Below are 12715 nucleotides of genomic sequence, written 5' to 3'. Positions count from 1 at the left end.
ATCAAATGGGTCTCTCTATGGAGACCCATTCATTTGGAGAAATAAATTTGCTCTTAATCAAATAACAGAACTTACCATCAACTTCCAGATAAGTTATTTAAATGCCATGTTTAGTGAATAAATAACCAGGAGGAAGGCGGTGGAGACATGGTGTCATGTCATAGAATGACCACAGAATACAGATTTCTAACTGATGCCACAAAGAATTCCTAAGTAGGCTAGAAAAAAATAGGATTCTCAAACACAAAACTAAAGTATTGGTTCAAAGAAGAAAATTACTAATTACCAGTTATAGCATCAGAATAGACATATGAATGCATCACACAGAAATGATTGATCTTTGAACAATGGCAGTGTTTCATGTCACCAGCTCCTCCCTCTCTTCCCCCAGCCTCCTCACACACAACCACACAGCTGCCGGTCCTTTACTCCTTGCTCTTCATTTATAAGCCACATTAGGTGTCCTTTAGGACCAAACATTGTGGAGGCAGAAAAAAAGAGGCAAACACCACCAGAGTTTGAAAGGCTCTTTAATAGCAGGCGAATGGTAATTACACGGTCAGATGAGGTCCTCAATCTCAGGGGAGGGAGGAGGAAGCAGAGGTGGACAGGGTGCAGTACAGGATTTACACTGTTTGAAGCATCTAACGAAGGGCAACAGTTTTTGGCAACCCATTTCACAGTTTTGTAATTTACAAGAGATTTCTCTGAAAGGAAATAGAAGGCAAAGAAAGCACACATACCCTACTGGCAACACTTCTTGCCTTAAAAAAAAAAAAAAGAAAGAAAGAAACAACCAAAAAACAAAACTCAACAACTATTCCTTGCTTTTGCTTCTTGTGTAGATGACTACATTTTGCTCTCATGCTCAAATTAAGACTGGACCGCGGATAGTGAAGATCTGCCCTAGCATTGAAGATTGACTTCCTCCTCTTCACAGCTGACATTTGTACCGAGCACGGCTCTTATCTTTATCCGCCTAGGTATCAGAAGGGGCTTAGCAAAAAACGAAACTCGAGAAACAAAACAAAACAGAAAAACAGGAAAAGGCAGTTTACAAAGAACAGACTGTCAGCTTTCTCTCTGGTGCCGAACAACTTGAATACAGCTCTAAGCAAATTAAAACATTTATTTTTATGTGGCCTGGCATATACTTTTAATCGCTGTGCCTATTCAGCCTTACAGTGCTTTAAATGGGGTTTCTAACATGAAATGCTCATGGGTACTATATTTTTGTAATCCAGATTTAAATAAAAATATAAAAGGCAACATATTATTTAACCATTTGCCCAGTGAGCAGGAGCTATAGATATTTTACCATGGACACCCATTGCCATGGACACCACAGGCTACCAGCATTCTGGCAGGTTTCAGAACTACTCTCCATAAAGTGTAAAAGACTTCAGCTTCCTGTGTCATACCTGTTATCACTAAACCGGGAGAAGTGACTGGGTCTTTATGAAAGAGGATCAGTTTTTAATTCAAAGAAATTTTAGGCTTCTCCGAAGACTGGGTGATCGGCAATGGCATCTCTTTGGAGCTAACACCCACTGCAAGGGAGATGGGTCTGTGATCACTTGAGCATTCATTGTGCTCTTTCTACAACCCTGAAGCACGGTGAGGAGGTGGGCCCACTCCTGCTTCCTCCCTGCTGCCAAGGAGACCCAAGTTTGCTTCGTGATTTACCTGCCAGATGCCTGGAGCCCCTCTCAGATCTGCCTGCACTTGGGAAAGACAGGTTTCTCAGGCTGGCAGCTGGTTTTACTGAAGGAAAGATACCCACCAGATGAGCAGGGTCCCTGTTGGTCTCCTTGGCTGGGGGGCACCTTTAAAGTGGCAAAGCCATGCCAACACAAGGCACTGCCTCTCAACATACAGTCAGTTCCTTTGAGGAAAACAGGTCCCCAGTGAGACACCTGTGAAAATGAAAACAGTTTTCCTGGGGCTCAGGTGGTAACTGTCAGACCCCAACTCTCCCATTCTCCCTCATTCATCTCCTCCCACCCCAAGTTAAGTCCCGCCTATTCCTTCATGCCTCTCTGTGGGAAATCAGATCTGTTCATACCAGTTTCCCAACTTGTGAATTTTAACATGCAAAGCCTATTCCTAAAATATAAATTCCAGTGACACTTGGGACCACAGCTCCCCTAGGTCCATATACATTGTGCTCTTAAGAAACAGAAACAATATTCAAAAATATATTGTGCTAGAGACGGTTTCTGTTTATACATGAAAAATGACAGCAACTATAAAGGAGAGAAGTTTTCGTTGAAGTACACTGGAAACCTAATTCTGGCACCAGGACACAAGGAGGATCCCTACATAAGAGACTTTTCACGCTCTGCTTGTTGGAAAACAAACTGCATCATGTGCTGCTTTGGGCTTGGGAGACAGGAATGGACACCCGAGTGCAGGTGAATCCACAGTGGTGACAGGCACTGCACAGGGCCTCACCTCCCTCCCTGGCTCCGTACTTCACTCTGATTCCTTGACGTCTGCTCGATATGGTGATCAGGCTGAGGACACCAGGCAGCCATAAGAACAATGTCTCTAGGATTCACTCAAACCCAGGATCACGGTTTTGTAATGTTATCAAGGCATGATTTCGGATTTCAGAGCTGGCCCCGTGATCAGCAAGCAATCAAGCATTCCTCATTCTCTCTCTTTCTCTCTCTCACATACACACACACACACTTTCTCTCTCTCTTTACTTTCACTGTCACTTTCTCTCTACTGGATAACATGGCAAAAAGTACTGGTACTCATCTTTCACTTTCTTCCAGCTGTTCTTCCTACACATCTTCCACTCTCGGGTAAGTTAAACATACACCACTTCCAAAGCCCCAGTCTGCCATGACACAACGAAAAGCCATGTCTCCACAGGCAGAGCATGTACAGCTGAGATAAGTCCTCTGGGGCCTCACCTTTCCCTTTCCTTTAAGGAAGAGAATTTCATCAGCCCCATGAGATCGAGCCCTCAGGGGTTTGGGCACTCACAGACCAACATGTTCTAAGGTAGTGCGGGGGTCAGCATCCTAAAGGCAGCACCTTGGCAAGATCCCGCATGTATTTTCTTCTCAAATCCCTAAAAGTTTCCTTGACTGTTGCTCCTTACTCACACACGCACATAAGGCAGGCACAGAAGGGCAGTGTTTACAGCTGGAAGGGCAAACGCCCCTTGTTCACAGACCAGTTAAGTGACTTGTCAAGGTCACACAATCCTTTGCCGACTTGGAACTAGAACCCAGGTGTCTCTCCTGAGTCCAAGGTCAACACTCCTCCCACACCGCTGCCACCTCCTGGTGAGTATACGTGTAAGTCTGTGAAGGGTCAGGGACATGTTTCACCACGGAACCATTTCCGTAACAGAAACCACAGGCTGCCAGGCTCACTGACTGCAGCTTTGCACCATGCACAGCCTTGCTTAGAGCAGCCACAGCGCAGAAGTGAGTGTGTGGGCAAGTGTGTGAGTGCAAGAAGGGATGTGTACACATTCAGAAAAAGGAAGTTTTAGGGGAAACAATTCGATCTGCTAATGCTGTTTGGGATTTTGCAATGGAAATTAAGTAACATACGGACATGTTCTCTGTCTCCTACCCCTGGTGCAAAACAAAGCCCAGAATTCTCAACAGCCCACAGAATGGCTGAGTCTATCTCCACTCAATTTTTATAAACAGAGAACATTAACATGACCAACTTGTATTTGGTCAAAGTCTAAACACTTTTTTGATAAAATACATTTTATGTTAATGTCCAGTCCATTTCCAAACATATGTAAATTTAGATTTTAAGCTTTAATGTATAAAATTTCAGTTTACCTTCCAATGGAGCAAGCTAGCGAAGCTTCCTCATTTCACTTGCAGAAGTCATTCTTGTGGGCTTACTGCATTAAAATGGAGGTTACAAAACCTGGGCGACATCTATGTAATATACAGCTCACAATCACCTTTGCTCATGAGTGAAGCCAATCAGAACACAGGCAGGGCTGCAAAGGGCAGAATATGCTCACCCCAATGGAAGAAACACTAAGTTGTGTTTTACTAACAGGCTACTCAGAAGGAAATTCATTTTACTTGAAATTAACCTTTAGTATGACTTTTCAAGAAAAGAACAGAAAGTGGGTACTGAAGCACAGATGGAAACCACTGTACTATTATTTTACCCGATGACTTAAAACTGGAGTACGCTGTTTTACCACAAGCAGCCGAACTCCTCACAGCACCAATCAATTAAACAGAAAATGTCGAGACAATCAGGTTTACACCGACATGCCTGGAAGATATACAAGACTCCCATAAGTTCTGTGGCCTCTGCTGCTACTGCTTGTTTTTAATTCAAAACTTTCACAACCTAACAGGCACATGTGTGACTGTTTAAACGTACCCACCCCAGATGTTAGGTTTAATCTAGTGTTGTAAAGGAGGCATTCCACATCCTAAGTTACTAGAACCAGGGATGCAGAAGGGTCCAAGAATAATTCCATGTTAGCATTACAAAGGATTTCCCCAGTAAGTAATTGTTGGCTAAATGATAACAGCAGTATTTCCAGTTATTACAGAAGTTGTTTCTGTGAGTTGTCTGAGTATCTTGATTATTAAAACGTCCCCTTTTAACCAAGCTAACCCACGATTAAAAGATTCCTACCTTCATGTCCCTTTACAAATACACCACAATTAAGTCTCTCGAAATATGTGATTAAATTTTTAAATAAATTACACAATGGAATCCTTTTTTTGGCTTTTTTTTTTTTAAATAAAAGACTTGTAAAGAAGGATTCTATTATATTTGTAAAAACTTTTAATCCTGGTTTACTTTTCTATCAAATTGAACTATGGCTTCAAAGTTTAAGTGGCACTTGGATTCTGGATGTTTTCATGATTTAACAAGTGGCCATCTCATTAGAAAGAGAGAAGGTAAAATGTTTCATTTTATACGTGGGACGGCTTATAAACAGCTTTAAAAATCAATAAATTATATCTTTCACCCTATCTATATTTTCCACTATAGACTTTTAAAGTGGCTTTGGAATTAGCATGTTTTGAAGCAATCAAACAAGCAAGTAACATTTACACCTAACCACGAACCAGTCGCTGCATACCCAGGTAACTTAGTAATGGCAAAACACTTAAAGGCTTCTGGGCCTCTCTTACCCTCTTACTCCAAAGCTAAGTGATTATCCTTTCCTGCCCTTGTATTTGCACTTGTGCAGTTTAATGACTAGATATTAAAATTCATGCTTTATAAGCAAAACCTTTCACTTACGGACACTTAAAAAGTACATAAAAAGTGCAGACTGCATTTCTTCTCTGCCATGCTTTCCCTCAGTAAGGTCACCTGTGAGGACTCAACACATATCCTTAATACATTCAGAGTTCTCTACATTCGAGTCAGCGAATGTTAATTCTCCAACATAAACTCAAGAGAATAGTCAGCCACAAAATGGACTCTAAATTCAAAATGGCAAAGGCTACCAAGACAACTCCATAGAAACCCCACTGAAGCAGGAGTGAAATTCAGGTCACTTCTGAGCAAAGCTCATCACAGATATTTTGTGGTCGTTAAAAAGGTATTTCATTTTAATTTGGATGCTGGGAGCCAGACGTCCTATTTCGAAGTGCTAATGCAAAATGCTAACCCAGGAGGGACAGTGACCCCACCTAGGTTACCGTGGGGCTCACTCTCCTTCTCAGGGGAGCCCCCAGATTTACTGCTGGCTGACCCCCATCTGGGGGTGGTCTGCCTCTGGCTCCTCTTCTTCCACGTCAGCACTGTACTCTTCAAACGCATCATCATCTGCATCCGGAAGCCCCAGTAACTATAGGGAGAGAACAAGAGAAAAGCAGCTGTGAACACCAAATGGACCACAGGCAGGAAGACAACCACAGGCATCAGATCCACAGTAAACAGCACTTAACCCAGCAGCTGCAGACTTCCCCATCAACCACCCCTACAACGATTTTTATAAACTTGTAAGACGGAAATGTCAATCCTTCAATGGATGAGTGCCCAAAGGGCTAGGTTTTACTGGGGAGCCTGGACAGTCTCTATTTTTAAGTATCAAAATGTGGCACCACATATGCACAGAGAGCTAGCTATGTGCCCGCACACACATTTGGGATGTTAGCAGCAATATGAAATGAACTGTGCCGACTGTCCCACCAAGATGTCAAAAACTGATTCTGTATTTTCTGTCCTAAAAACACATGGTGCTATTATTTATTGGTGCTATTATTTATAACACATTTCTAAAAATGTAGAGACAACTAAAATGTTCAACAGCAAAATGGTTATGGTGTTACTGAAATGGAATCTTATATATCCACTCAAAATGGCATTTTTGAATGACGTGACATAAAAAAAGATGCACATAAGTGTAAAAAGAGCATGACAAAACTGCACTTTTATTATGATACAGAGTTTTTCTTGTTTGTTTGTTCTGAGATGGGAGTCTCGGTCTGTTGCCAGGTTGGAGTGCAGTGGCGCAATCTCGGCTCACTACAATCTCTAATTCCCGGGTTTAAGCAATTATCCTGCCTCAGCCGCCTGAGTAGCTGGGACTACATGCGCACACCACCACGCCCAGCTAATTTTTGCATGTTGGCCAGGGTGGTCTCGATCTCCTGACCTCGTGATCTGCCTGCCTCAGCCTCCCAAAATGCTGGGATTACAGGCGTGAGCCACAACACCTGGCCCAAAGTTTCTTTACATATGTGTGTGTGTATATATATTTACATATTTTTAATTGAGACAGGGTCTCACTATGTTGCCCAAGCTGGTCTCCAACACCTGGACTCAAGCAATCCTCCTGCCTCGGCCTCCCAAAGTGCTGGGATTATAAGCACGAGGCACCACACCTGATCCAGAGTTCTTAAAATTTATACACATATGCACAGAAAAGAGACTTCAGTAAAATACACCCAAATTTTAAGCTTTTTTTTTAAAGATTGTGAGATTATGGGTAATTTTTTCCTTTTTATCTTTTTGCATTTTCCAATTGCTGTATAATTATGTGGGAAGTTCAAAATAAACATTTTTTTTTTAAAGCACTGGCTGGTCTTTGATTAGAAACCAAGTGCCATTTGCTAGGCCTCATCAATAAGAACACCACCTCCTGGTGCAGGCAGGAAGCCATAGCCCTGGCTGTTGGGCCTGCCTGTGATAACCAGGCTTCTGTCTCCTGGTGCCTTCATTAGATCTACAGTCTGCTTGTGGCCCAATGGCCAGATCTCAGCTCACTGCAAGCTCCGCCTCCCGGGTTTACACCATTCTCCTGCCTCAGCCTCCGGAGTAGCTGGGACTACAGGCGCCCGCCACCTCGCCCGGCAATTTTTTTGTATTTTTTAGTAGAGACGGGGTTTCACAGTGTTAGCCAGGATGGTCTCGATCTCCTGACCTCGTGATCCGCCCGTCTCGGCCTCCCAAAGTGCTGAGATTACAGGCTTGAGCCACCGCGCCCGGCCCAGGGCCATCACTTTCAAGCACCTTCACTGAGTGGCCCCAATGATCTAAACACTAACTGCATCAAGACAGTAAAAAGAAGACCATTCTGTTCAATTGCATTGCCTCCCTAGTGTCCTGTCACCCCCTTCCTCTCACTCCCTCCCACTGCTGAAATGGGGAAAGGGAAAGGGAGTCCTGATGAAAATAATGCCTTCACTCTGAAGTTCTCCAGCTGCAGCTCTCCCAGGTCTCCCAGCGTCCTATGAACACATTCAGGACAAAATCATCTGCTAGGCACTGCTGGTCACACTGCACGTGGCCTGCCAAGGCGTACACAGCCAACTGCAGACACATGCTCTCCCCTTAGAGCTGGGCATGCTGCAGCTGCCTCAGAGACTCTGTGGACGCAGAGGGGAAGGGCAGGAAGAGCGCTCTCAGCTCCCCAGAGAGGGTGCTCCGATCTTGAGTGTGCTTGGGAGAAGCAAGTCTCTTTTTCCAGCTCCTGTCTCCCTTCCAGATTTTCATAAATAGAATAAAAAACAAAATTTGCCTCTAAAGAGAGAAAAGATGGCTAGTTGTAAGGCACGTTGATGACTACACTTGGTGGTCAATTTTTTATTTGGAGAGCTGCTCAATGACACAGCAAGGTGAAAGTGTCAAATAAGTGGTAACATTTAAATAGCTGGTAAAATATAAATACTATTGCCACCACCGGGAGCTGCAAAATTACCTAAACACCCAAACAATATATATATAATTGTTCATTGTACTGAAGGGATGTCACTAAAAGAGAAATGACCAGTTGGTTCCCTCTCACTTAACAGACCTGACAGGGAGAGGCTGCCTGGAGTTTCAGGAGGATTCTAAGGCCCCGTGGAAAACATTGTGGTCAACTAGCAATGGCTGTCCTGGATGAAAAGGGCGCAGCTGAGGTGTGCATCTGCATATTTGCCGTCTTTATCCGAAAGAGACGTACCATGGGTGATTCTGTTCCATAACAACCCTAGGTGATTCATATTGACCCAAACCATAGGTAGCACTAAACATCCTCCCTCTCTTCAGCTTAGGGTGCCTTATTGAAAAAGACCCAGGAAACCAAGCACGTAGCCATGACCACCTCTCTTCTGCTGTTCCTTTTTCCAGCTCCCTACCTTACCTCAAATGAAACCAATGCACTTACTGACAGGTCCCTGGGCTGGAAGTTTTCTGACTGCTCTTTCAAGAGCTGCTCACTCACTGCCCTTCTGGAAAGGGGAAAGAGGAGAGGCAGTTCTCTGTGGCCTTCTGAGGCATCTTAGTGTAGGGTCTACAGATTTATTGAGAGGATGTGTGGAAAAAGACACTGGCACTAGAGTCCAGAGGCCAGATCTCTAGTTAGCTGGGGACCTCTGCCAAGTCACCACCTTGCTGAGCCTCAGTGTCCTCTGTAAAGTGGGAACCACGATACCTGCTCTATCTCAAAGAGTAACTATGGAGATGACATGAGAGATTGAAGGCAGCCATGATCTGCAAACTATGGAGCCCTACATAACTATATGTGATGTGATGTAACGTAATGTAACAACATAACGTAACGTAAGGTAACGTAATGTAATCTAGTTATATTATCTCTAAGGAGCTGGGGAATCCGGGAGTGGCAAAGACAGTAGAAACACGTGAGCCTATGGCCTATCCCAGGGAACATGTGTCATTATAGAGGATTAAAATTGGCCCTGAGTTCTGGGTTAAATGAATGTTGCCAGGTGGAGGTCATTAGCGGGAGGGTGTTGAGTGAATATCCTATATACACTGCACACTGATTGCAGGAGGTTGCGGTTTTCCTGCCCAGGCCACCACCACGGGACCACATGGTTCTTCTGTCCAGCCTGCCACCACTGGACTGCATGTAAGGCAATTCTCCTGCCCAGCCCCTGCCGCTGGACTCTCTCCCCTGTATGTCAGTACTGTAAAACCCCATGTCTCGTTTGCTGGCTCTGGGTCTCTTCTTCGGCCTCTTGAACCTGGTGCCTTCTCTACTGAGGTTAAAGGGGGTTTAGGCCAGGCACAGTGGCTCACATCTGTAATCCCAGCACTTTGGGAGGCCGAGGCGGGCGGATCACTTGAGGACAGGAGTTCGAGACCAGCCTGGCCAATATGGTGAAACCCCATCTCTACTAAATACATGAAAATTAGCTGGGCGTGGTGGCATGTGCCTGTAGTCCCAGCTCCTCGGGAGGCAGAGATGAGAGAATCGCTAGAACCAGGAAGACAGAGGTTGCAGTGAGCCAAGATCGTGCCACTGCACTCTAGCCTGGGTGACAGAGCAAGACTCCGTCTAAAAAATAAAATAAAATAAAATAAAATAAAATAAAATAAAATAGAATAAAGTAAAATAAAAGAAAAGGGGAGTTTGGCACAGCAAATGCACTGTTGTAAGCAGAATTACACACATTAATTCCTTTGCTCCTCATAATAACCTTGTGTTGGACACTTTTATTGTCCCCCTTTTACAGATAAGACCTGGACAGGCTGAGTAACTTGCCCAGAGTCACCTAGTAAGTGGCAGAGCCAGGATTCAATTCAAACCTGGGTGATCTGATAGCAGCCTTCACACCCCTATCCACCAGGCCACCCAGGAGACTCCCATTCAGCTGTTAATGCTATTCCTATTAGCTGGAGGTTTCAATGTTTTCCACTGGGGAATAAATTTTTTTTAAAAAAGCAATATGAAATGCTAATGTCCACATTTATGAGGAGGGACAATTTGGAAGCATGGATAGAAAGCACTAGAAACAGACTGCCTGGAATTCTAAGGGACATATCATACAGATATGTAGAAATCTAGCATCCTCACCTCTATGCTCAATCCCACCTATGGTTGGCAAGTCTAAATTTAACTTCTGGATTCCAATTTTCAACAGTCAAGAAGAAGAGACAGGCATACACACAGACTGGGAAGAATTCTGGAGCCCTGGCTTTTACTGCAACCACACATTCTCATACCGAAAAGGTGGGCCAAAAAATGAAAGTGACTGGTATATTTAAATTATTCCTGACAGTTATAATCATTTATTCCTATTTCAGTGAATTTTTTTTCAGTTGACTGGGAAAAATAGCTTATGCTCACTCTGGACAAGAGAGTTGGCATTTCCAGGGTCTTGCTGTCCACAAAGCTTCCTTTGAGCTATCGGTGATCACATAAGCACTGCTGGGACCCATGCATCCAAACAGGTTGCACCCGAAAGGCAGAGCTGCCAACTCTGGAGAATTCAGCTCCTCAGACCCAAGAGAGTATCTGTTATCTGTAGGGCCAACTCCAGGTCTTTTGGATAATAGTGTAAACTACGCGAGGTCATATTGAGCTGGCATTTAGCAGCTGCTGTCTCTGGAGGGGGCACTCAGCACAGTGGGCTAGAGGGTCTTCATAAAAGAAGGGGAGGTGGTGTCTATGCCCTGGAGAGCACCGCCAATCAACCATGGCTTTGGTGCATCGAGGACATGCCCTGTGGCTTCAGAGATCCTTGTATGCACCTTCCAGGGACTCCCCTTAAGCAGTCTCTCTTCTTCACTATGTGTAGGTGTGAATAATGTGCTCAGCAATCTACCTCAAATGCAGATGCTGATTCAACAGGTCTCAAGTGGGACCCGATTCTGCATCTCTAACACACTCCCAGGTGATGGGAATACTGTTAGTCCAAGAGCCAAGGGTGGTAAATGTGGCACCATTTATCTTCATGATCATGATGCTGGCGGGATGCAGAAACCCCTGGTGGGGTCCTGGTCAGTCAGTCAGTCTTCCTGACCCTAAGGAAAAAAGGGTGGCAAGATGGATGTAGCACAATGGGCAGGAGGAGGCACTCTCTTACCTTTTGAGGCCATCATACTTTCTCAAAAAGAGAATGGTTTGAATGTTCATAACGTGAGTGATTAAAAAAAAAAAAGGAAAAAAGAAAAAAAAAAGAGAAACTGTCAACATTCAATGTTTATTATGAAACCCACATGTGTGCATAATCTTTTCGCATCAGACTTTCCCTGACCCACCCAGGCAGCTTCTCACAGGTAGATTCTTTCTCTTTTCCAGGCTCTTGACCAGACTCCATGAGTAGAGGCAAGAATTGGACTTTTTCTGGGACACAGGATTTTCCTGTGGGATCTAACCCTCAGCTCTCCAGCCACTCATGGTAAACTGAAAATATCAATCTTGCTCATGCCAGTGAACTAGAATTAGGGGGATTTTTCTGGCAGAAATGTCTCTCCTTCTTGAGAGAAGAAACGCAGAGTCACACAGCAACCCCAGGGAGAGGACTTGGGCCAACTAAGTGAGAATCTAGAAGGACCACAGGATCCAACTCCAGGGTGGGCCGTGGAAGCAGCAACAACCAAACAGCACACAAAACTGCAAGGGCAATAGGGGACTCAGGACCCTAACGTCCACAGTGTTGGTAAGGAGAAGAATACACTCGAGGAAGCAATAGTTCCTTGTTAAGCCCATAACACTTTGAGAGAATTCGAAAGGGCAAAGATAAAGTCTAGTTTTGCTGCTAAATTGGAAATAGTAGGCTATTTCTTCCCTTGTAAACTGTTTTCTACCCAGCAGTAAGTCTGTCAGTTGACACTAAATATAAAACATGAAAAGATGGTGGAGAAAACTGAACGGCATGATCACCATTATTTAGGTCCATAACCATTGTTTCCTTCTCTAGCTCAATCACGTATGACCAGCAACTGTCAACGGAGGGTCACATAAGAAAAACGCAAGGCTCTGACGATTATCCAACTCACACTTACCAAAGTGATAGACAGGGGTTTCTGAAACCACTACAAGTAGCATTACCTGCTCGTGGGTGCCAACAACAGCCTGCCTGGCATTATTTGCATACATGTGCCATTTGGATATGACATGCCAGTAGCAAGAAAAATAGGTAAAAATCATACCTCTCTGAGTAATCAACATTAGCAAGTCACTGGAGTGGATTAGAGTGTGGGTCACTTGAGGGAAGATGGCCAGCAGAATCCACACTCAATTACCCATCCAATAAACATTTCCTAATACCTGTTAGAAGCCAGAAACTCAGACTAAATTTAGCAGAGTGTCTGGATTTTGACAATCCTTTGGGTTCTCAGTCTGATTTCAAAGTTCCCCATGAATCCACAAGACAGCTAAATCAGTATTGCCCCCATTTTAAAGCTGGGGGCACTGAGGCCAAGTGTACCTGTTAGAGGCCAAACAGCATGGGAGCAAGACAGGACAGAGCAGGTCTACCTTCCACCACATGGAGCCATTTCTAAGGAAATG

General features: G+C 44.2%; 1 protein-coding gene across 1 annotated transcript in view; it reads right to left on the bottom strand.

The window, feature by feature from the left end:
• Positions 1-512: 512 nt before the first annotated feature.
• Positions 513-12715, bottom strand: part of MTURN (maturin, neural progenitor differentiation regulator homolog) — a 29744-nt gene continuing 17541 nt past the window's right edge. The window contains exon 3 of the mRNA XM_030922136.1: positions 513-5815. Within this exon, the coding sequence (XP_030777996.1) occupies positions 5705-5815 (111 nt within the window). The 3' untranslated portion in view covers positions 513-5704. The remainder of the gene's footprint in view (positions 5816-12715) is intronic.

The sequence above is a fragment of the Rhinopithecus roxellana genome, chromosome 18 (genome assembly GCF_007565055.1).
Source record: "Rhinopithecus roxellana isolate Shanxi Qingling chromosome 18, ASM756505v1, whole genome shotgun sequence".
In the NCBI taxonomy this organism is placed as follows: domain Eukaryota; kingdom Metazoa; phylum Chordata; class Mammalia; order Primates; family Cercopithecidae; genus Rhinopithecus; species Rhinopithecus roxellana.
Note: the sequence above shows the minus strand (reverse complement) of the source record. Positions and strands in the feature narration are given on the sequence as shown.